Source organism: Chaetodon auriga, chromosome 6, assembly GCF_051107435.1.
Source record: "Chaetodon auriga isolate fChaAug3 chromosome 6, fChaAug3.hap1, whole genome shotgun sequence".
Classification (NCBI taxonomy): Eukaryota; Metazoa; Chordata; class Actinopteri; order Chaetodontiformes; family Chaetodontidae; genus Chaetodon; species Chaetodon auriga.
This window is the reverse complement of record NC_135079.1, coordinates 16,388,740-16,411,804: the sequence shown is the minus strand read 5'-3', so window position 1 is coordinate 16,411,804 and position 23,065 is coordinate 16,388,740. Positions and strand designations below refer to the sequence as shown.

At 41.5% G+C, this 23,065-nt stretch overlaps 3 protein-coding genes across 3 annotated transcripts; 2 read left to right on the top strand and 1 right to left on the bottom strand.

Annotated features, from left to right (window-relative positions):
* Window positions 1–591: 591 nt before the first annotated feature.
* Window positions 592–11,560, top strand: nr1h4 (nuclear receptor subfamily 1, group H, member 4). Its single transcript, XM_076733602.1, has 9 exons — window positions 592–688; window positions 3,440–3,817; window positions 6,088–6,228; window positions 7,653–7,795; window positions 7,934–8,032; window positions 8,560–8,659; window positions 8,743–8,889; window positions 11,100–11,213; window positions 11,322–11,560. The coding sequence occupies exons 1-9, from the start codon at window positions 592–594 to the stop codon at window positions 11,558–11,560; spliced, it is 1,458 nt and encodes a 485-aa protein (XP_076589717.1).
* An 880-nt stretch (window positions 11,561–12,440) lies between these two features.
* On the bottom strand, window positions 12,441–15,795 carry c1qtnf13 (C1q and TNF related 13). The gene is made up of 2 exons (XM_076733759.1): window positions 15,699–15,795; window positions 12,441–14,003 (listed from the first exon to the last, which is right to left on the bottom strand). The coding sequence occupies exons 1-2, from the start codon at window positions 15,727–15,729 to the stop codon at window positions 12,931–12,933; spliced, it is 1,104 nt and encodes a 367-aa protein (XP_076589874.1). The 5' UTR covers window positions 15,730–15,795; the 3' UTR covers window positions 12,441–12,930.
* Window positions 15,796–16,548: 753 nt separating this feature from the next.
* On the top strand, window positions 16,549–22,600 carry ube2na (ubiquitin-conjugating enzyme E2Na). The gene is made up of 4 exons (XM_076733896.1): window positions 16,549–16,664; window positions 19,981–20,227; window positions 20,673–20,813; window positions 21,292–22,600. The coding sequence occupies exons 1-4, from the start codon at window positions 16,635–16,637 to the stop codon at window positions 21,336–21,338; spliced, it is 465 nt and encodes a 154-aa protein (XP_076590011.1). The 5' UTR covers window positions 16,549–16,634; the 3' UTR covers window positions 21,339–22,600.
* The last annotated feature ends 465 nt before the right edge of the window (window positions 22,601–23,065 follow it).

Sequence of the window (23,065 nt, the reverse complement as noted above, 5' to 3'; positions counted from 1 at the left end):
AAAAAAAGTGGCAGATTAAGTCTATAAAAGTCATGCTGCACATGTGACCATGTTGTGGTCTTCACACGAGAAAGGGAAGTTTAAAAGCAAGTTTAAAAACACCTTAAAGCTCATCTTCAATTCATGTTCACCACATTATGAAATGAGATGTACATGCCAACTAAGACTGAAGACTTGGACATGGTATGTTTCGTAAAAGTACATTCAGAAAGACAACACTGATCTAGTGATACAGTTCCTCCTGTCAATAGGCCCTAATGACACAGTGTGTACATGTAACAGGACAGGAACTGCTCTGACAGGAGGTAGAAGGTAAAACTCGCTCTTAGTGAGGTCTTGTTGTGGTCTGACCTTCATCCCCCACCTCCTTGCAGACAGCTTCTGAACATCTCATCCCTGTGTGGGAGAGAAGACCTGTCAGGTGTGCTGATGTAGAGACTCTCAGATGGATGGTTAATTACATTGTGGTACAGGTTTCAGAGGATCTTGCAGACCTTTAATGGTGTTCAAGAGTTCTTCACCACGGTTCACAAATCGTACTGTTTTTATGCTTGTTACAGAAGAGGTCCAGTCCAACCAGTATTTTCCTGAATGAATGAGTGGTTGGGCTCCGACATCAATGTGGTGGGACCGCTGGAAATCCCACCCAGCGATGAATTCTCCATCTCAGAGAGCTCCCACTTGTTTGGTAAGTCTGCTCGCAGAAAGCAGCTCTCAGAAAGACGGAACAAGACTGCAGAGGAGTTTGCAGACACACAGTGGTGCTTTGACCTAAATGCTAATGTCAGCATGCTAATCTTCTCAGTGACATTAGCATGCTGATTTTTAGCAGATATAATGTTTATCATGCTCATTGTCTTAGATTATCATGTTAGCATGCTAACAGCTACTATTTAGCAGAGCCAAATAGCACAGTTAAACAGGTAAAGCTGATAGGAATGTCATTAGTTAGTTTAGCAAAATATTGGACAAATTGACAAATTGAACTGATGATGGCACTAGATGAAAGGTTTGGGGATCACCAAAGCGAATTGCAGTTGATCCTGAAGCACACATAAATGTCAGAGTTAAATTTCATGGCAATCCATCCAGTCGTTGTTGAGATAATTCAGTCTGGACCATCATGGTGGACTGGCATTGCCATCCATGATTGGGCGATGTCCCTAACGTGTCTAACACAGACTGCTATGACAATGTTTCCACCTCAAAAGATCCTCCTCAGGTTAACATGAGGCTGTGAGCACACCTGTGTATGTATGTAGATGAACTGTGATGATGTGTCACATATCATCTGTGAATTGGCTAATTTAATAATAAACACATGTGGATAATATACAGAATCAGCCAATTGCTAGGAGTGATCGTGCAAAACTCCCCCCCATCAGTGTTCCATCAACATTACATCAAAAGCAGGCTGAGTAAATCATTGCAGTGAATGCACGCACACTTCATAGATTCATGTTTTTGCGTTGACTAATGAATCAAGAGCCAAAATCCAAAAAACACATTGATGCTTTATCAGAAGATGAAGGTGTTTAAGAGTGTCGTAGATTGAGTATTGAACACGTAAAAGTAGAAATGATAATTGGGCAAAATAATTGTATAGATGTATACTTATATACTAACATATTTGTGTTTAGGAGGAACATGAACATGCAAATAGAATCACAAATCAACTCAGCTGAACACGTCTGGAACATGATGAAGGGGTTTATCTGACATATAGAAATTTTTTGCCACCATTTACTGTAACAACTCAGGTCTTAAATACAATGTGTGTGTGTTTATATATAACAAGCAGGGACAGAATTACCCAGCAGCTGCAAACATGCATGGATGCACAGATGCACTTATTTGCCGTTTCTGCAGTTTCTGACCGCATGAATCAGTTAAACAACAACAACAGTAGCAGTCAGCTAGTACCAGATCTGGAAATTACTTCACACATTAGCCAGCTACTTGTAATGATGTAAAGAAATGTGTTTCCGTGGTTAATGAGTAGCTGTGGCAACCTTTGCTCCCTTTGAGATTTCTCAAGAGACCGGCAAGCAGCTCAGTATTTGACCTGCTGTTCTCAGATCTTTAAAGGAAGGTTTCCCATCAAAAGGCATAAATGGAAGATGATTTGTTAGTTAGAGGCAAAGGACGGACTGATCCACAAAACACAGCTGGACTGTTGGGAGCAGAGAGTAAAGTCTCTTTATAGTTTGTGTGTTTGGTCACACGGAGATGGCCATGGTCCAGACCAAGTCCTGAAGAGGTCAGTGTCACATATACTTTATAGATACTGCATTAGTGTTCAGCGTGTCAGTTTGCTTTAATAGCAGATTTGAATGCCTGACAATAGCTCAGTACAGCTGAGGAATTCTTCTTGGAGACAACACACGTTCTTTGAAACGACTCTCATCACCCTCTGTTGCTTTTAAAGGAAATGTCCTGTCATGAATATACTACACTTGCCCTGGAAATCATCATGAAACGGCTCTGTAATCCTGTTAAACACTCTTGTAACCATTTTTCAGCAGCGTCATCTTGTTTGTCGTGGAGCTACATGTGTTTCTAAAAGACACAGTGTGCTCTGTGCAAACCAGTTGTTAATCATTTATGAGTTTACAGTACATGTTTTGTGCGTTACCGACTACTGCTGAGCCAGTTTGTGTTCCAACAAGCTTCCGCTGGGAAGCACTTGAAATAAAATGCTTTTGTGGAGTTTTTACTCAGAAATGAGGGTTGAATGACAGAGGGTATCATGTTGCACGGACTCTAAAGCCCCTGAGGTAAACAAGATTTCGTGGCGTAAAAGTTTTGGTTTTCTGGACTACAACTTTACTCTTTTGGTTCACCCTCTTTGGTCCTCTTTGCATCATTTCCAGATGCAGCAGGTAGCTGTTTTTGGCTAAAAGGCTTACAGACGCACTGTGTGCTACCTGCCCAGCACCAAAATGTCAAAGTTAGTGACTATCTAATGAACCTAGTAAACTCTCAACTGTCTAGAGAGTTGTATTGATGTCTTTAGCAGCTTTTCAGGCTCTCTGAAACAAGACTGTATTTTTGTGAACTTAAATATGCAATAGTTATAGTAAAGGACAGGAAAGTAAATGTGACTTGATTTGACATTATTCCAAATGAATTCCGTTGGCATATGATGTCAAGTTTCACTAAGCTTGAAGTCGTTTATCTCAAAAGCAGAAGTTCTGTCTTAAGGTCCATTTACAAGTTTTCAACCACAATTCATGATCTTTCTCAGATTGGGTTTGCTCACCTGACTTGGAGAGATCTGTCATGATTTGGTTCCATATTAATTCTTTGCAATCACAACTAAGCTACTGCCATTCCTTGAAGAAGGCCATGAGATGCAGTTAAAATGTCAGAAAAGCAGACTTTCAGTCAAGTTTTTTTTTTTTTTTTCCATCATCATTGACTCCTACTTCTGTCTTAGATATTCTGGCAGACCAAAGCAGTCCTCTCCTGCAGGATCCTGACATCTTACCCTTCACCGGCTATCCCAGCATGCAGTACACGTCCATGGAGCCAACCATGTCTACCACACCATACTACTCCAATCAGAACTACTACCCTCCATACAATGGAGACGAATGGTACTCACACACGGGGATATATGAACTGAGAAAAGGACCCCTGGAGGTCAGCTATGACGCTGAGATGGAGGAGGTGTCCGCTGTGGTGCCTGCCGTGTGCAAGAGGACCCGGCACATGTCGCAGGTTGGAAGGATCAAAGGGGAGGAACTGTGTGTTGTGTGTGGAGACAAGGCCTCCGGATACCACTATAATGCTCTCACCTGTGAGGGCTGTAAAGGTGAGAGAAGATGCACCGTACCAAAACAAATACATTGGATTTTATTGTCGCTGATGTTTTTTTGTTTTGATTTTTTATCAGCACCCTATGAAACACACACTGCACCTATCTGCGCACAGGTTTATACTCTTTAAAATAAATGTCCAGACAGTCACAGCCAGCTGTAGAGTCGAATGACATTCGGCCCTCACAGCATTAGCCTTTGACATTAGGGGCCACACATGACAGGGATGTTCATATTTACAGTCCAAACAGCAGCTGGTGAGGAGAATTTAATACATCAGCATTTGTCATTGCATACGAGAGCACTAGCCATGCTGTTTGTGCTCATTAGGCCTCAGGGGCAGGTAAGTGACTGCTCCTGTTACTTTGTCAGGAATATGGTTTGGTGCTGCATTTAAGTGTCATTTAATTGTTTTAACAACTATAACTACTTCAGCTGTGCACTGTGGCATACGTCTGTCGACTCCATGTTTAATTATGAGTCAGGGACAGCCAGTAAATCCCTGCAATCATGCAGTCTGTCAGGCTCAGGTCAGACCGTCACTTCTTCAGCTGAAGACAAGATTGAGGCTGATTTAAAGAGAACAAAGGATTTATGAGGATATATGTAAGGACACATTACACTTTACAACTCCTCTCCGTGTAAAAATGATCTCCATGGTGACGGTGGCGTGGTGGCCTTCAGCAGCTCCTCCCCATGTTTTTATGACACTGAATTTGCTTTGATTCCTGCCAGACCACACAGTGAATGGGTATGAGTGTAATTCCACACTGTGAGGTTGGACAATGCCAGGAGTGCAGCAGCTGGCCTGTTCTGCCATTTGACTGAGAATAGGCTCAGGTCTACCTGGTGCTGCTGCCAGATTGGGTTCCCTCTCAGCTTTCTGTTGTACAATGCAGGAGCAACCTGAGCTCAGCTACGCTAATGAATGCCATTCTGTTTAATGTTCTATGTCAGAATGTCTAATAACTGTTCCAAAGTTATTCTGCCCGTGTGTGTGTGTGTGTGTGTGTGTGTGTGTGTGTGTGTGTGTGTGTGTGTGTGTGTTCTCTGTGCTCTCTCTGGAACATTTCCAGCTGGGTATAATGCAATGTCACATTGTGACATTATTAGAACAGTGTGTAACCTATGAACCTATGAGCAACCATGATCTGATTTTATGCGACACACAGCACGAGTCTGTGGACTTCATTACCTCTCTGAAAAGTTGGAGGTTTGCAGCCTGTTGCCTACAGCTCTTCATCTAACAGCTCACTGTGGCTGCTCCTTCTTGTTCCATTACTCCCTGCAAACTGTCAAAATGCTGAAAATGAGTGCTGGCTTGTTTTGTAGATACATTTTTGAAGAGCGCTAGCAGTAAACGCGCCTTCTTAATAGAAGTCACCTCATGTTCTGACAGCTAAATGCTTTTAATGTGAAGCTGCAGCAGTAGGAAATCTTCCGTTTGCATCAGCAGTAACCTAATGCTGCATTTTTCGTGGGAATGTCGCCACTGACATCCAGTTTGTAGTACTGCAAATACATAAACATTGCAATACTTTGATCACCATTTGGCGATAGATAGTGACTTGGCAGACATGTATTTAAATGAAAATCTACAAGATTATAAATTTAAAGTGCGGAAGGATTATCTGCAAACTGTTCTTAAAGCAGCTATGATCAATATGCCAGATGACTATGCGTATGTGACTGTACTCATCAGACTGATAATGTTGCGCTGTGTCTGCTGGATGTGTACGTGGGCAAATGCATGCAAACCTGTTCACCATATCGATGTAATATCTGATAAGATGTCAGTGTTGTGCTCACAGCTTGATTCTGCTGCTCCAAGGTGGCAAAAAGCAAATCTATTAATGTAGGTTTAACCATTAAACTAGTACAACGTGATATACAGAATGGGCTCTCTTAGAGTACTGTTTTATAATATAATGTTGAATTTATAATGATGCAAGTTATTTGTAAGATAAATGCACTTATATGTAAAACCTTAATCAGCAAAGTAACTAGTAAATAGGTGGCATTAATTGAGTTGGAAAAATCTATAGAAAGGACAATCTGCATTGTCGTGAAGCAGAGTTATAAAGCAGTATTAAATGGTAATAATTAAGCACTAGTAGCTTGGAAGTGTACTTTAATACTGATAAACTCTCCACCACTGTACTGCTCTGTGACCCAACACACTGCAGTGTATGCAGTCCATATCATTATTCTCTGCCTCTGCTGCACCCAGCTCATGATAATGCCTTGTTTTATTAACCACGTTCAGGTTTCTTCAGACGGAGCATAACAAAGAACGCTGTGTACAAATGCAAGAGCGGCGGAAACTGTGAAATGGACATGTACATGCGCAGGAAATGCCAGGAGTGTCGGCTAAGAAAGTGCAAAGAGATGGGCATGCTGGCTGAATGTGAGTATCACTTGAGCATTATGAGACCCTGGTCCCTGTTCATGCTGACAGCGTGCCGAAGCAATCTTTCTTTGTTACCATTATGCTAAACATACATTTAATAGAAAATTCCAGATAGCAGTGCATAAATGAGACTACTGTGGTAGGTGGGAAGGGGGCTTCTCAAGTGGAAGCATGTGCATAAGATATATTAAAAAAAAAAGAGGTCAAATAATAAGCGAGGGTATTACAACAGGCCACACAAAGCAAGAAAAGAATGACAAGTAAGAGCAGACGGGAAAGAAAGGCTGTGATACTTAACAAGTCTCACTGCAAGGGAAAGCAACATTAAACAATACGGTGGGGATTTGTGGACATATTTCTGCTTACTGTCATGCATCAGTTCAAACTGATGTGCGCTGTCTACACGCAAACACTGTGCTGCCTGTTTGTCGAGGGAGGCTGTCGCAGGTTGCTGCGGTGAGCCCTCATTTTCCGCCCTGACACGGCCTGTTGAATTTTACTGAGGGATTGAATGTCACATGTCACACAATAGAAAGGTCCAGCTTCTGTTACTGTTACAGGAATAGAAGCAGCTCAACAGACACCTTAAGCTCCATTTAGGAGAAATGAATGTCTTCAAGGTGTTTGCTGTCATTGAAAGGGAATTTGCTATGAAGTGTTGTTTTTTAATACCTGTGGCTATTTGGGAGTGTACTCTTCAGTATTTTCACAAAGTGCTGACAGAACTTATACATGGACCATGTACTTTGGAGTCTGTGGAGGATTATGACTTATTAGGTCTATTAAGAGCTGTCAGTTGAAAAACACAGGACTAGACTCCTGTTGCTCATAAATAGTGCAGCGAAGTTGTGATGAATATTGCAGGGGTGGCAGGCATTCATGACTACCAGCTGCTGCAAGGGGAGCTCAACAAATTAGACTTTTTTGGTCACACTGTGCAAAGACAGACGCTAATTCAATGGAGAAATTGATTTGTGTCTTCTTGCTTTGATTACTCCCCTCTCCTCACTGTGAGGTCTTGTTTAAAATGGGGAAATGAAAACAGAAAAAGAAATGCAATAAATGTAAATGTAAAAGTTACAACAAGTTATCATAATAAAGGACGGTGATGTGAAGCTTTTATTAATGGAAAACATGCAGGAACAAACATGAAAGAAATGCATTAAAATGATAAATAATGATCAAATAAATGATAAAATAAACACAATTAAATTATGAAAACAGCACAATTGAACGACACTGACACAAAAGAGAAAATTTGGCATTTTTATGATTCTCACTTCACTCGTGAGTCTATGCAGAATGACATACAGCTTTAATATGACCTCATGATATATGAAAATGAATGTTGACAAACGCTGCTGAATAAAGAGCTGTGAAGTATTTAACACACATAGTGAAGCCTTCATCACCGCTGGCAGGCCTGCTGACAGAGATCCAGTGTAAATCTAAAAGGCTGCGAAAGAACACCAAGGCCTCCCCGGGCCAGTCGCCTGGAGACGAGACAGAGGGCACAGACAACACGGACAACAAGCAGGTCACCTCCACCACCAAACTGTCAAAGGTAATCACAATCGCTGCCCTGTCTTTACAGCTTTTCCACTTTCATTTTTGTCCAAATTCGCCGATTCTGCCATGGAGACTGACAAAAAATGTGCCGCTGTTTAGTGATGTGTCGGTTCTGTTTTCTGTTTGTGTCCAGGAAAAAGTTGAAATCACCAAAGAGCAGCGGGAACTCATGAAAGTCATCGTAGATGCTCACAACAGACATCAGATTCCTCAAGATGTGGCCAAAAGACTGGTATATTACCCTCAATACCAGCCGGTGCATCTCAGTACAAAAAGATGCCCAACTTAGACCATTTCTTTAATTTTAGACACTGAAGTTCATGCAATGACATGTTTCAACCTCTGATGCCACTTCAACCCTGATTCCAAAAAGATGGGACGCTGTGTCAAACACAAACAAAACAGAATGTGATAATATGCTAATTCTTTAAGACATATACTCAAACGAAAACAGTACAAAGACAATATGTTGAATGTTTGACCTCATCAGCTGCATTGATTCAAGTTGGGACAGGAGCAACTAAAGACTGGGAAAGTTGTGGAATGCTCAGGAAAAAAACTGTTGTTGGTAAACACAATTTGTTTGTGAATGACTGCACTGTTTTTATTTATATTTGGCCTACTTTTTTGGAATCGGGGTTGTGCTTAATGCAGCGCACCACTGGTACAACCTACTGCTGGTGGAGTTTATGCAGCCTGGTCTGTCTTTTCTTTGCTTGTCTGATCATTTTCAGTGCTGTTTACTCTTGTTGTTTCCAGCTGCAAGACCAGTACAGCACAGAGGAAAACTTCCTCCTATTGACGGAAATGGCAACAAGTCAAGTCCAAGTTCTGGTGGAGTTTACAAAAAATATTCCAGGTATTTTTCCTAGTTCGCGAATCTTATCAACAAACACAAAAAAAACCCCACATTGCCTGATGATGCTGTGATGCCTCTGGCAGGCTTCCTCTCTCTGGATCGTGAGGATCAGATCGCTCTGCTGAAGGGTTCGGCTGTGGAAGCCATGTTTCTGCGCTCAGCTCAGGTTTTTAGCAGAAAGATGCCCAACGGACACACAGAAGTTCTGGAAGAGAGAATACGCAAGAGTGGTGAGTTAACATGAAGTGAAAGGCACCGTCTGACACCACGCACTCTACTTTTGATGCACAAGCGCTAACAGCTCCACCAAAACTAGTTAAAACTATGATCTTCTAAGCTTTCATCGCCCAAAATATTGCTAATAAATTAAGATGTGGAACTAGAATATCTTTACTCCTAATTCATGACCTTCAAGAGTCTTGGTCTGTTGCTCAGCAGGCTGCACAAGCAGTATCATGACATTTATAGTTCTACCTGCAGCCAAGCAGCCAGGTCTAGCCAGATCCTTCAATAATTGATCTGCTTGATGCAGCTTGGAAATGTGTGCTGACCTGTTGATCTCTGGCAGGGTGTAAGTTACACATGCACACCCCCCCCCAGTGGTTACAGTTTCACTCTGCTCAGGCATGCGTGTGGGCATGCCGACAGGTAAGGAGAGCATCCAAAGCGAACCCAGCTCTTAAGTGGCACTTCAGCACTGAAGATGTTTCACCCATGGGAAGGTTCTTCTCACATATTCACTTTTATTTCCACATATATCCCATATCAAATAGTTTACTGCTTGGGGGCTTTAAAACCTCATGTATATGCATGCCAGGTGTCATTATGTCAACAAGGCTGGACAGTTAGACAGACAGCAGCAGTGATGGCGGGAGTGTGTGTGAGTCACTGGGTCCCTCAGCGCAGCTCTGGTGTGAATGGGGGGATAAGAGATATTCACAGTAAAGGCCAGTCTGCGAGAATAAGGGAGCAAAGCTGTCTGAAGAGACCATTGTTCCTTATCAAAACATCAAGAGTGCCATTGTCCACTTCTCTCCCTCTGAGCCTCGCTGGCATTTCTGAATGCTTGATGATGCGTCCGAGCAAACAGACTCCCCCCGCTAGTTTGAGGAGCGTCCAAAGTAGGAACTGTTGCCAGAGTGCAAGAGCGAACTGAATGCAGACGTTTGAAATTATATAGAGAGCAGTTTGTAATAATCACATTTTTTAGCATTGAATTATTACCTAATGAAGAAAAGCAGACTTTCATATTTGTCATTGTGCACTGCAGCTACTCTATTTTAATTTGTACAAATGCACAACCAGGAAATATATGATCAAAGCTGAGCCGAGACATAATGCAGCCAAAGTGCTTCAGTTGCAATCCTCTTGTGGAATGATCTACTTTATAACACTGATCCAAGCCCTCATTTTACAGTTATGACTCCTTGTTAACAATTATAGACCAGATTTTATAGTTAAAATGTCTTTTCTCTCTTTCAATTCACTCCATTTCTTCTCTCTGTCTCAGTCAATCACATTGACTGTTTTGATAGTTTTGATACCACTCAGGCTCATAAATATACTGAGCAGTATACTCATGAATGTTGTCAATAATATTTTACTGAGTCTTCTTTCTTTATGCTGTTTTTTGGCTCTCTTCTTTACCCTCTTCCTCCTCCTCCTTCTCTTCTTCTCCACTTCATCCACAACATTAATACAGCACAGTACAGCACACCTTTGACCCTCAGTTAGCATTTAAACAGCTGAGTAATCACTCTGTCCAACTGTTGTAGTATTATTTATTTTGCATGACTGCCCTCTGAGTCTGAACACATAAGATTTGAGCATTAATGTGTCAAATGTGCAAAAAAGACAAAAATATTGGAAGGGGCAGGTCTTTAACACAGTGTTTTCAGGTTAGTTGTCGAGCTTTATATATGTCATTATTGATTTCAGTTTGAGTTTTGTAGGCAAGGAAGAGCACTGTGCATCTGTCTGATGACGTTTGACCCAGAATCAAGTGACCTGTCCTGTTCCTGATCTGTTCGAATGAATACCCCACTGGTTCCCAGCATGGGGGTCCTGACCCCACTAGGGGTCGCCAAAGGATCACAGGGGCTCAAAAGGCTTTCTTGGTTGTAATGGGTGTAAGAAAACTTTTTCTTAAAGATGATATACAGTCTGTATTTCAGCATTTCATTTGTTTCTATAAATAAAAGTGAAACTTTTCTATTTTGTGCATTACAACCATCTATTATCCAGACTAGAGCATCATTAATGTAGTACCGTCTATGTGCAGAAACTACTGTCAGTAATTAGACCGGGCCTTACAAGACAGCTCATTATGTTGTTCGTGTTGTCACTGGCCCAAATACTGGACCTGACTTCGTCGTATCGCACCGGTTTTTGAGCCCATTCACCACATGTTTTTGAAAGTTGAATATAATCTCTTCTGCAGGTATATCAGAGGAATTCATCACACCCCTGTTCAACTTTTACAAAAGCATCGGTGAACTCCACATGGTGGAGGAGGAACAGGCGCTCCTCACCACCGTAACCATCCTGACACCAGGTGAGCCAGCGTCAGCAGCTTTCAGTCACCCAGAAGTATTTTTAATGCCACTACGTGAGAGGTGGACACTCTATAAGGCCAACGTATTGTCACTGTTCACCTCTCCAGATCGGCCTTATGTGAGGGATCAGCAGGCTGTTGAGAGACTTCAGGAGGCCATGCTGGATTTGCTGAGGAAGCTGTGCGTCCTGCAGCATCCGCAGGAGCCGCAGTACTTCGCTCGTCTCCTGGGTCGTCTGACGGAGCTGAGAACACTCAGCCACTACCACGCAGAGATGCTCACATCCTGGAGGGTGAACGACCAGAAATTTACCCCGCTGCTCTGTGAGATCTGGGACGTGCAGTGACTCACCGGAAGTGAAGAGAGTGGAAACACGGGGATGATAAGATGAACACTTCAACATGCAAGACAAAGCCATGGGTCAACTGCAGTGCATATTTATACCGGATGATGTGACGATCTGGATTTGAATCCCCGCACGAGCAGTTTGCCTCCAGTGTGGGCTGAGCTTGCTGTGTGATTTTTGAGACTTGTCTCATTATTGAGACATTTGAAATAACTTCTTTTTATTGTGCACACCATGTAAAACATCTTGAAGTCCCAGCGTGAATAATCAGACGAGAACACTGGAAATTCAAGACAGAGACGGTGCTCATAAGACGTGTAAAGCTTAGATTGCATTGAGTTTAATAATGGGTTCATTTATTTTTTATTTGTAAAACCTATAGTACTTGCTACATGTACTTGCTGTAAATACACAAAGGTTGTATGTTCTGCCTCAATAAATAACAAGAATAACAGGAAAAAGGTTGATGTTGGACCATTATTAAGCTTATTTTCACACCCGTTGTTCAGCACAGAGGAAACGACTGGTACACATGCAGATATAACATCTGGAAAATGATGGTCCTTGTTCCTCTTTAATCTTTCTGAAACTCAATGAACTGAGCTGAAACAAGTTAAAAATACAGTCTTCTGTTGTATAGCCTGCAAGCGTGTACGGCAGCTGCACCACCAGGAGCAGTAACGACAGACATTTACCACAGTGTGAGAACTGTCTAATAAAGACAGTCATCATCAGTCATCAGTTACCACAGCCCCTAATTGCAGTGTAGACAAAATAAACTTGATTAACGGTGACTCTCCCTTGCAATCAGTGCAACAATGTACCATTAGAATTAGACTAAGGACAAACAAGTGAAGTGTATGAATTTATTTATTTTCTTCCTGAAATGTACATAAAACTTCAAAACAGATACAGATATATCTACAGTATGAATGTTCTATAATGTGACTATTTCCACTTACATGACCGTGACGCATCTCTAAATCTCATTTTTACAGTAAGCAAATGTTGCATGAAACTATACATCATTTAAATAATATCCTTGTCATGCAATAATACTTTTTACATGTTAAAAAAGGTTTTTAAACCTTCTACACAAAAAACATTTTTGAAAGTAAATGTATGCGTGATTTTTTCTTTCTTAGGTTGTCATAATTACCATGTCTTACAGCGAACCACGTTGCGTTAGTATCTAGAATTGTATCATAGCACCATCTTGTGGAGTAAATTGGCAGCAAACGTTATGCCTATTATTATTTACTGTTAAAAAAAAAAAAAGACAAAAAGGCAATAAATGTGCGTACACTATGCTGACGACATTGTTTTTGCTTTTTCACTATTTTTTAAGACCCCATCAAGGGTTAAGACATTTAGAGGTGAGTTCTGTCCTGTGTGGTGGGAGGTGTGAGTGTTTCTGCATCAGGATAAACCAGGAAGCCAGAAAACGTGGTGTACCTGCCCTGGTTGCTGTAGACAGCATAACGCTCATCCTGCTGACTGTACAGCCACACACTGTCACCCCGCTGGAGAGACAGCAGCAAGCTCTGACTCTGCATCTCCCTCCTCTTCGATGTGTCCTCATCAAACACCATCGCCTGTACCTCGCCCTTCCCGGTCATCAGCTTCACAGAAACAGCCTTGCGAGGGTGTTTCCCCACAGTGAAGGCGAAGAAGTACGCACCCGGAAAGTGGCATGTGAACAAGCCTGAGGTTTTGTTGAAATGCCCCCCGATATTGACATATTCCACATCAAAGGTCAGAGGCGGCTTGTCCTGCTGCCTGCTGCTCTGGCCCATGAGTGTGGAGGTCCTTGCCACAGAGAAGGCAGACCGTGGCAGCTCTGAAGCCTGACCTCTGGCCCTGGGGTCAGCCTGAGGGGGGCAGTTTGGGTAGGACAGGCCGGGTGGGGACAGGTGGTTTGTGATGTAGCTGGTCTGGGTGGTGTCGGGATAGACGAGGTAACCAGAGAAGGTGATGTAAGGGCCGGCGTTGCTGTACAGAGCATACTGGGGACTCTGCTGCAAAAGCAGCCACACTGTGTCCATCTCCTTCAAAGTGATCATCACGCTTTGGCTTTGCACTTTCCTTCCTTTCTTGCGGTAGTCATCATAGGCTATGGCCTGCACCTCTTCTCCATTCTTCACAAGTATCACAGACAGCATTTTCTTTGGAAATTTCCCCACAGAGAAGGAGAAATAATATGCCCCGGGGATACGGCAGCGGAAGTGGCCGGAGTCTGGATTGAAGTCCCCTCCAATATTGACCATGAGCCTGTTGAAAGTCACTGCCTTCTGCTTGCCTCCCACTACATTGTTGGTTCGTGTGGCAGAGAAAGCAGAGCGGAGACCTGTTGTCACTGGAGGGGCATGAAGGGGTGAAACTGGTCCAGAGCAAGCCATCATGATGAATGCACATGCCAGATAGCAATGGGTGCTCCATTTAGCTACAAAGAAAATCAAAGAAATTACATTTACAGATGATTTAAGTCACTCAGAGTATTAGTGAGTTAGATATGCGAGAAGTTTTTGCTGTACAGAACAGAAACAACTCTAGTGTTATAGTTCCTAAGCGGGTGGTGAGGGGCTCCAAGATGAATCACCAGATGATTAAAGGAACAGTCTGATGTTCTTACAGAGAGTTAGATGAGAAGATGACTACTACTCTCATGTTTGTCTGCTAAATAAGAAGCTCCAGCCAGCTGATTGGAAACAGCAGGAAACATCTGGCCTGGCTCTGTCCAGTGGTAAAAAAAAAAAAAAAAAAAATCTCCAAATGAACACGTTATATCTTGCTTATTGAGTCTGTAAGCGGGTTTACCTTCATATGTACCAGATAAAAATGAGAGTGGTATTAGCCTTCTCATCTAACTCTCTGCCAGGAAGCAAATAAGAGTATTTAATGCAGCAACTTTTGCATCAAAGGGATAAGAGAGAGAAAGAGTATGTAAAATATTATAAATATCACCTAAAATTGTTCCAATGAACAAACAGAAAAAGTAAACACTGTTTAGCTGAACTGCTCACACCTCAAAATGCTGTGATGAGAAGTTTTAAGTAGACATTAAATGTCAGTATCAAAGTAAAGTTGTTTTACATTGAGTCTTGTGTATCAGACTAAGGTTATCTCATAATGCCTCTATAAAAAAATCCTCCAAGTTGATGAGGAAGTCTGGCTGAGCCCTGTCGAGATGGATCTTGCCACTCAAATCAAGCACTCTAATGTGGCTGATATTGTCTGTTCTCTCTGTGCACTGAGAGAAGGGACTAGATTAGATGCTGGTTCATCTGTTCCTGTGTGTGTTGAACAATGGAAATTTTTTGGAGGGTTGGCGAGGTGAGGCAGGCCAGAATGCTAAAAGACACCATCGCAAAGGGTAAATGAAACATTACTTTGAAGAAAATTAATTAGCATTATTATTATCATCATTACTTTTATTATTATTTGAACATTTTCATGGAAATTGCAGCTTTTAAATTATTTTTAAGGACTCGATTTGTCCACATTGCTAGAAATACTGACTGTTTACACTTACATACATTAAAGAGCTCAACATATTCAGGTTCAGAATAATTATCTGTCTTAAGCAAAATTACTAAACCATGAAAATATTCCATAACGTTTGCATAAATGTACAGAAGTAGATGCATTTAAAATCCCACGAGGTCAGACTGGTCTGAGGAGCTTCCATGACTAAATGAAGTGGAAGTGGAAGTCACCTGAAAGGCACAAAACAGGCTCAGACTTTACACCTGGCTGCTTCTCCTGTTGCCTGTAATACACATATTTTACAAAGCACTAATGATAGATTTAACCCTAAACTGTTGCGGAAAAAAGAAGAAATTTTTGAGAGTCTGGGCATTTAAGAACAGTGTCGAGTGTAACAAATGGCGTTCTTCTTGAGTAGAATTTACTTTTGTGTGACAGTAACATTAAATAAAGCATGAATACAATGAATAAGATAAGAGAATAACTTAGAATTATGACAAAATTCTATATACATTGTTTGAAGACTGATTGAACTTACGATACTCCTGTCATGACAAATTAAAATAAAAGATCTGACGTACATTTAATATTAAGTTCTGTTTCTACACATACAATTCATGCTTAAAACAAAGCACAGAAATATCAAACCCACCTGTTGGGCTGAGCTGGGATAGAAATTGCATGCTGGATGTCTTCTTCTTTGTCTTCTCATTCAATAAAGTTCCTCTTAGTTTGCTGCACTGCTTATGTCCATGTCTGACATGGCCTGACACCCAAAGGGACAATGCTTTTGTCCATAGAGATATGTCAGGGGGAGGAGGAGCTCCAAACCCCTCCAATCTATAGCTCCCGTTCAGCCCACAGAGCAAAAAAAGAGGAAAATGCAGCTGTACCAAACAATCTTATTGGCCCGTGGAAATGCTAAGTCTAATTCATGCTTTGTTTTGTCTGGAACAGGTACAGTCTGCTCTCATGCTTTATTTGATTCATACAAAGTCAGACAAAACCATGAAGACTAAACAAAGACAGGGGCACATAAAGGTTGATACTGAAAAAGGACCATTGTCTTAATGGTTTTCTGATTTTTATTTTTATTTTGTTGACAGTGTCCCTTTGTTCAATAGATATACAACTTTACATTCTAAATGAGAAGATGTAAGGAAAAACACGACTTCTGTCTATATAGTTTTTCCTTCAAATCTATAAAACTATAAAATAAATAAACACAAAAATCCAGAGAATTTGTAATGCATTTCTATGGAAAACAGCTTGTTGGGTAAATTAAATGTATATTCTTATACAATACAATACATTTGTCTGACTTTGTGACAAAATATTTGCTTAAATAGTGCTTAACATGAGGAGATGCAGGGCTGTAGAGGATAATCTGAAGTATCTGTTGGTACATTTTTACCTTTTATATTATAATATTTAAACACTGTCTGTGATAAGTGCCTCGCTCCATCAGCTCCATCCCTATGCCTCCATCCACTGTCATGACGCGAGGAACCCGGAAGACGTGTGTTCGCTGTAAATGCCAACGACAGAGAGGAGGCACCGAGAGCTGAAAGCCCGCATTTAAGACAAGATGGCAGGACTGCCCCGCAGGATCATAAAGGTAATTATTTCACACTTTAAACAGAAGCATGTGTGACTTTTCTGTCATGGCTGAAACTTCACATCCCCAGCCTCAGGTCCCAGTGCTCTGCTGGTACGCCCGGTTAACAGTTTCGTGAGCTAACGTTAGCATTTAGCTCGTTACCGTTAGTTTGATAAAGTAACTTCCGCTTTATTTCTGTGCCCAGATACACCTCGACACCGTGGGTTAAAAATACACCAGCGCTCTATAAAAATGGCGGATGAATGTGCTGCGTGCCGGGGTTATCCTTTCTACACGACGTTGTACTTTTTAAGCAGAATAGTGCTCTCAAATTGCTAATGATTAGGTAGCGGCTGACTGAATGGCCAGGTTAGCAGGCTAACTGTGCTAACCCCCGGCTAGTTGCGTAGCTTTGTTTGTATGTGAACACACTTAATAACAAGCTAACGCTAGCCTGTTAGCCTCACGCTCCCAGTATTATACTTTTCCTTTAGGCGTGCATTAGCTTAAGATATTTACCTCTTTAACTCTTTTCATTTTACACTGTTCGGTTCTTTAGTTAGTAGTTAGCTTGCTAGTTATGTTAAATGTCAGTGTCAGAACTTGGTCATAAATGTGGTAAGGTTGTAACTAACACACCTATCAGAGTACTATGGATGAAACGTTTGGTGTTTTGATCAGAAATCACTTCCAGTACAGATTTTTGCCCCTGACTCTATGGGCCAGCTTCAGCAAATGATGTTAACCAAAGAGGTTTTGCTCAGAATATTAAAGGTAGAAGCTTGAAGGAGTTACATCCGCTGGCATGAACTATGTGATCCAGTTCTGTCACTGTCGCCTGACAGCTGACAGTCCGTGTCCTCCAATCTCTGCACCTCCTAAATACAAAACCCATAATAACACAGACTAATGTCATAAATCACAAGTGCATTTACCTATCACGACAGCCATTATATTCTGTGAACGTGTATGTTCTCAAGTAATAACAAAACTACTCCCTTAGTCTTTTTTTAAGTGTTTCTGTCTCTTCATGACATTTCAATCAACTAAGTTTTTTAGAGGGCCTCTGATTACTTAGCATGCTGCTCGGCTGTGCTGTTTTTATGAAGTTATGTTTTTTCAGTTAGGGTTGCAACTAATGTTGTCATTATTTATGAATACAAACTATGGTAAATGATTAATCACTTGGTCTATAAAATGCCCAAAACGTTAAGTTCCCAGAGAACACCAATCCACAAATTTATAATACTGAATGTATCATTTTATGAATCTGAGAAAAGCTGACCAGTCTTCTATTTGTGCTAGCTAACAAGTGACAAATTTCCAACCAGCCCACCACTTAGTTGATTCTGAAGTTTCACCCCTGCTTAATGTTGGTGGTGTAGGGAAAATTTAGCCCAGTTTGAGGAAATATGGTAATAATTAGAATTATTAGGTGGAGCTATATTTGGAAATTCAGGGGTATTGTCAGTTTGTCAGTTTAGCGGAGTTCCATCCTGAAGTAACCTGGTCATTTGTCATTGACTCTTCTTTTATATCCTTGAGTAGTCTCGCAACTTTGTCCTTTTTCTTTGTGACACCTTTACAGTGCTCTCACTGTAAATACACAAATAACAGTCATTCATTCGGTGTATTTGTGTAAATTAACCCTAACCTTGAAGGAATAGTGCTCTGTCATTTATTAAGGAAGCACAATGGGAACATGAATGGTATCTAAGAGAAGGTTACACAGGTGGGTTAGGAAGCAGACCAGAGGCCATTGTTGGTGGGAAAAAGTGGCAGGGCTGGGAACAGTACTTAAGTGGACCGAGCCCTTGAGCCCTCAGAGCGTGTGATTGGGACTGGGAGCCCCTCTCCCGTCTGTGTTTTCACTGCATGGTTTTGTCTGTGGGTTATCAGAAACATTTCAGGAATCTCACACCCAGTTGCATTCAGGAAAAGAACGTCAAAAACAAGAGTGCCGGCTGTTGGCGTTTTATTTAATTTCATACACAGTGGGTTATGCTGTTGTTTACTTGTGGCTCTGTTGTAGTTGAGTGTGATGCATATTATCACTGAAGACTGCAGTTCAAACAGGCACCACAGGATACTAGGTTTTTAGATTAGTAAATTAATCATGAGGCCTCATATAGCTGAATAACTGTATTGTCAGGACTACAGTTTGGAGAAAGCAGAATGTACAGTGAAGAGTTGAGGACACTGCACTTTATAGAATTATGTAAATAGCAGTAAGCTTGAATGTAGTTTCCTTGTTAAAGGCATCACTCAGGTGTGTCATTCACGCCACCTCATGCGTACCACAAGAGATACCAGATCCCTCGTCCTGTTTCACAGAAAGGGTGCGTGTTTCTGCAGATCACTTGGCTGTCACTGTGATTTGGGAGAAGCCTCGCTGCAGTGGCTGATGGGAATGGAAGTAATGGTCTCCCATGGTGCGGTGGCTGAGTCAGTGTCACCTCTAAAAGACAGTTACATACTGCACAGAGAGACTTCAGAATTACAACAGTGAGCCGTTAATGCAGTCAGAGCCACCAGGATAAAAGCCAACAAGCAGACTACAGTCCACCTCCTGCCTACCACGTCTGTTGTTAGAATGATAATGACTCACACCTGTTGCATAATAATGGACAAATTTTGCTAATATCAAATGAAAATTTCTAATGACATTTATCCTGAAATAGAGTTGAGCAGTGTGATATGTAGTGTCCACCAGCATGGCTAACAGTGATGCTTGGTACAGGTGTAGATGTCTGTATATCACAGCTTTATTTGTAGCTCTCATAATTAAGCATTACACTGTGTCCAAGTGTCTACAGTCTCTGATGGACATGAGCATACAATGTGTTCCACCCAGATTCAGTTTTTGTTTTTTTCCTGTCACAGTTACCTTAAGTGAGAAAAAGGCTTAGTAAATATCACAAGATGACAGTCTGCCCCTTTCAGTCATCACTAAAGTTTTTGGACAAGCACAGGTGCATCCTATTAAATGGCTAGGGTTAGGGTTAATTGTCATATAAAAACATACCTTTATGCACTTGTCATTTACAAAAGAAACAGCTGCACCAAGCAGACAGGAATGCAGTTTGGCTGCTCGGCCCCCTCATAACTCATTGTTTGACTTGTGCAGTATAGCAGACGCTCTGTGTTGCATGCCTTTTAAAAAACATCTCACTATTTTCAAGTTTCAGCCCCTCGACTGAAATATAAGGTTCAAAAACATTTCACCTAACACACATCTCTGTCTGGCGGTGGCTTTGTGGTGGTTGTGTAGTGCGAAGTGACAATAATACCAGTGTAAAGTTAATTTCTTTCTTTCTGTCTTTTTCTTCACCAGGAAACTCAGCGTTTGCTTGCAGAGCCCGTTCCAGGCATCAAGGCAGAGCCAGATGAAGGCAACGCACGCTACTTTCATGTGGTCATTGCGGGACCTCAGGACTCACCTTTTGAGGGGGGCACATTTAAACTTGAACTCTTTTTACCAGAGGAATATCCCATGGCAGCTCCTAAAGTACGCTTCATGACCAAAATATATCATCCCAATGTAGACAAGCTGGGAAGAATATGTCTAGACATTTTGAAAGGTACGCCAGTTCTCTGTAATGTCACTGTTATTGCTTGGCCAGCTATGTGTGGTATGCATTGTGGTTTACCTTAAAGGATAAGCTTTTAATTGAGAGAACATTTGTTTAACTTTGGCTTTAAAAGTCACTTTGCTTCTGTTCTGTCTTTGGTTTGTTCAGTCAGGCTTGTTACTGTAGGAAAGCCTGTATGTATTGAGTCCTGTGATGTTAGGCCTGTGAATGAAGTGAGGGATTTGCCAATTTCATCTTGCTCAAAAGATCAAGGGCCACTTTCGTTACATGTGTGACCCCAAACTGGGCTTTGTGTCACCAGTACTGCATATCATGACTGTCTCTCCACTGCCCCTGCTGCCTGAAAACAGATACACTGCTACACTCTTTTGTCTCTCTGCTTTTCTTATATTTTGGTCTTATTAATCCCTCTGGTTGTCATTTTTTTTTACAGATAAATGGTCGCCAGCTCTGCAGATTCGTACAGTGCTGCTTTCAATCCAGGCATTACTAAGTGCACCCAACCCTGATGATCCCCTAGCAAATGACGTTGCAGAGAAGTGGAAGTCCAGTGAAGCTGAAGCCATAGAAACAGGTGAGAGCTACAGAACGATCTGGCAGGGCTCAACAGCGGGTTTGTTACACTTTCCATCCAGTGCTTGGCGAGGGTGCTCCCTGTTATTCTGTTTAAACCCAGTATTTCTATACAGATGCAGATAAACATTATACTACACTAATATTATTACTATTACACTACTTGTCAAATTAGATTCCAGTGATGTTTGTGACGAATTGTTTCCGACTTGCGTGGTCCAGTTTCCAATAATTCAACAACAGTGTAAAGTCCGACAGTCACAGTTGATTGAAAAAAGAGAGATTTAATAATATCCACCATGTTTTTACAGCATATTCCGCTTCAATCCATATTTGTTGGTGTTGAGCCTCTTAGACAAAACATTTTCACTGCGCTCTCCTGCTTGCTACACAGAAAGGCAGGGAAAGGGATGTTAGTAAATTTTGTGTGACTCGTGTTCATTTCTGTGTCTCTCTTTTTTGTCTTCTTAACATTACAGCCAAGACATGGACCAGGCTTTATGCTGGAAACAAAAATGAAGTGTAGAGGAGCCTAACAAGTCAGATACAAGTGGAAGTGAAGTGTGAACACAACTCCTCATGTTCTGCCAAGACCTCTTCCAACTTCATTTGCATTTAAAGGACACCGTCTTAAATAAATATATATATTATATATATTATGAAATAAACATGAATAGATTGTAAAGGAAAAAAAAACAACTGCTGACAATTGGTGATTTAAATGCACACTAGTAATGAAATGACTCGTTGTTGTCCTAACTCACTACTGTTCAAATGCATGGGCAGAGGTTTTACATCTACTCACCTGGCTTTCTTTGTCCATTGATTTTGACAGGCGTTTGCCAATTGTTGCTTACAAGCACGTTTAGGGAGGAATGGAGGGTGCTACATCCCACATTTTTGGTGGGGATGAGGGTTTGGGGGGGTTCCGGAGCAGTGGCGTGGGTGGGGAGGAGGCACTTGCTAGATGTGGTCAATATTGTATACTATTTCTTTTAGCTTTGTTTTCTCGTGTCGCTGTTTGTTTATTAAAAGCAGCTAACTACTACTAGCCCACTGTATGTAGACACTCACTTGGAGGCGGACCAGAGTTTCATCCTGTGCAAGACAGCGCGGCAGGATGCATATTTAATTGTAGCCCTACTTCTTCTTTAAGTCACATTTGGCTGCATTCAGTACAAAATAATATGACTAAAACCAAACTGAGCCTTCTACTGTCACATTAACTTTTTCAGCCTCTCTCAGTGTAAGCTGCCTGTGGATGGTGTGGGAGAGAGTGGAGGGTAGGGTGGACATTGTGGACCTTTCCTTAGTTTTAGCACACAAGTTTTATTACCGTATCCAGTCTTTTATATGTGAATCTTTCTCGCGATTGCCATACTAACCACTCTGCTTCCCCCCCCCCCCCCCCCCCCCCCCCCCGTCATCACAGTCTAGTGCTACAAGACTCTGGTTTACTCCAACCAATGGCATTTATTTCACAAGGCAGTGGCTACCTATGAGCTGTCAGTTGTTTGGTAATGTGAGGGGGAGCGGGGTGGGGTGGGGATCTGTATGAGAGGAGATGTTAGCTTGTTACAGGATCAAACTCCAAAAGATCATTGACAGCTTTGACTCTCGGCTGTCGTGACTGGTCTTGGGCTGAAAAGTCTGTATTCAATTCACTGTTTGTAAATTCATTCTTTCAATTGAATCTGGGGAGGAAATATTTTCCTGCTCTCAGAATGCTATGAAACAGTCCACCTGCATACTTTTATGTTCTGTAAATAAAATCTGTTGATTAATAAACAGTTGTGTGGGTGTCATTCTTGATGGGATTCGTGTGGCAAATGCTGCAATGATCACTGTGAGGCGTTGGTAAGGATGCTCATGGGAAAGGCCAGTGGTGGAAGAAGGACTCAGATGTGAGAAGTTAAAGTGCTCCTTTAAAAAATCACTCAAGTAAAAATACTGAGGTGTTCTCTACAATCTGCTACATAAAGTATTCATGCAGAATGGCCCCCTTCAGTTTGTTACACAGTATATTGTATATTACATTAGCTGATTATTATTACTGATGTGTTCAAATGTAAGCAGCATTTTAGTGTAGCCTCTTGAAGTGGAGCTGATTTACACTATTAAAGAAAGTGGTGGGTTGTTTAATAGAAGCTCTGCACCCAGGGGCCACTCCCACAGAGGTCACTTATCAGAAGGAGCAGATTCCACCTTTATCACTTAGTACTACGTGGATTCTGGAAACCTAATGTAATTCAT

What these genes read in the sequence shown, in the direction of transcription:
- nr1h4 (XM_076733602.1), top strand. Translation starts at nt 592, where the DNA reads ATGAATGAGTGGTTGGGCTCCGACATCAATGTGGTGGGACCGCTGGAA. An exon ending in GATGGGCATGCTGGCTGAAT is followed by an intron (nt 6,229 to 7,652) that starts GTGAGTATCACT and finishes CACCGCTGGCAG; the next exon opens with GCCTGCTGACAGAGATCCAG. An exon ending in CGTAACCATCCTGACACCAG is followed by an intron (nt 11,214 to 11,321) that starts GTGAGCCAGCGT and finishes TCACCTCTCCAG; the next exon opens with ATCGGCCTTATGTGAGGGAT.
- c1qtnf13 (XM_076733759.1), bottom strand. Translation starts at nt 15,729, where the DNA reads ATGCAATTTCTATCCCAGCTCAGCCCAACAG. An exon ending in ATCCCAGCTCAGCCCAACAG is followed by an intron (nt 14,004 to 15,698) that starts GTGGGTTTGATA and finishes TTTTCTTTGTAG; the next exon opens with CTAAATGGAGCACCCATTGC.
- ube2na (XM_076733896.1), top strand. Translation starts at nt 16,635, where the DNA reads ATGGCAGGACTGCCCCGCAGGATCATAAAG. An exon ending in TGCCCCGCAGGATCATAAAG is followed by an intron (nt 16,665 to 19,980) that starts GTAATTATTTCA and finishes TTTCTTCACCAG; the next exon opens with GAAACTCAGCGTTTGCTTGC. An exon ending in ATGTCTAGACATTTTGAAAG is followed by an intron (nt 20,228 to 20,672) that starts GTACGCCAGTTC and finishes TTTTTTTTACAG; the next exon opens with ATAAATGGTCGCCAGCTCTG.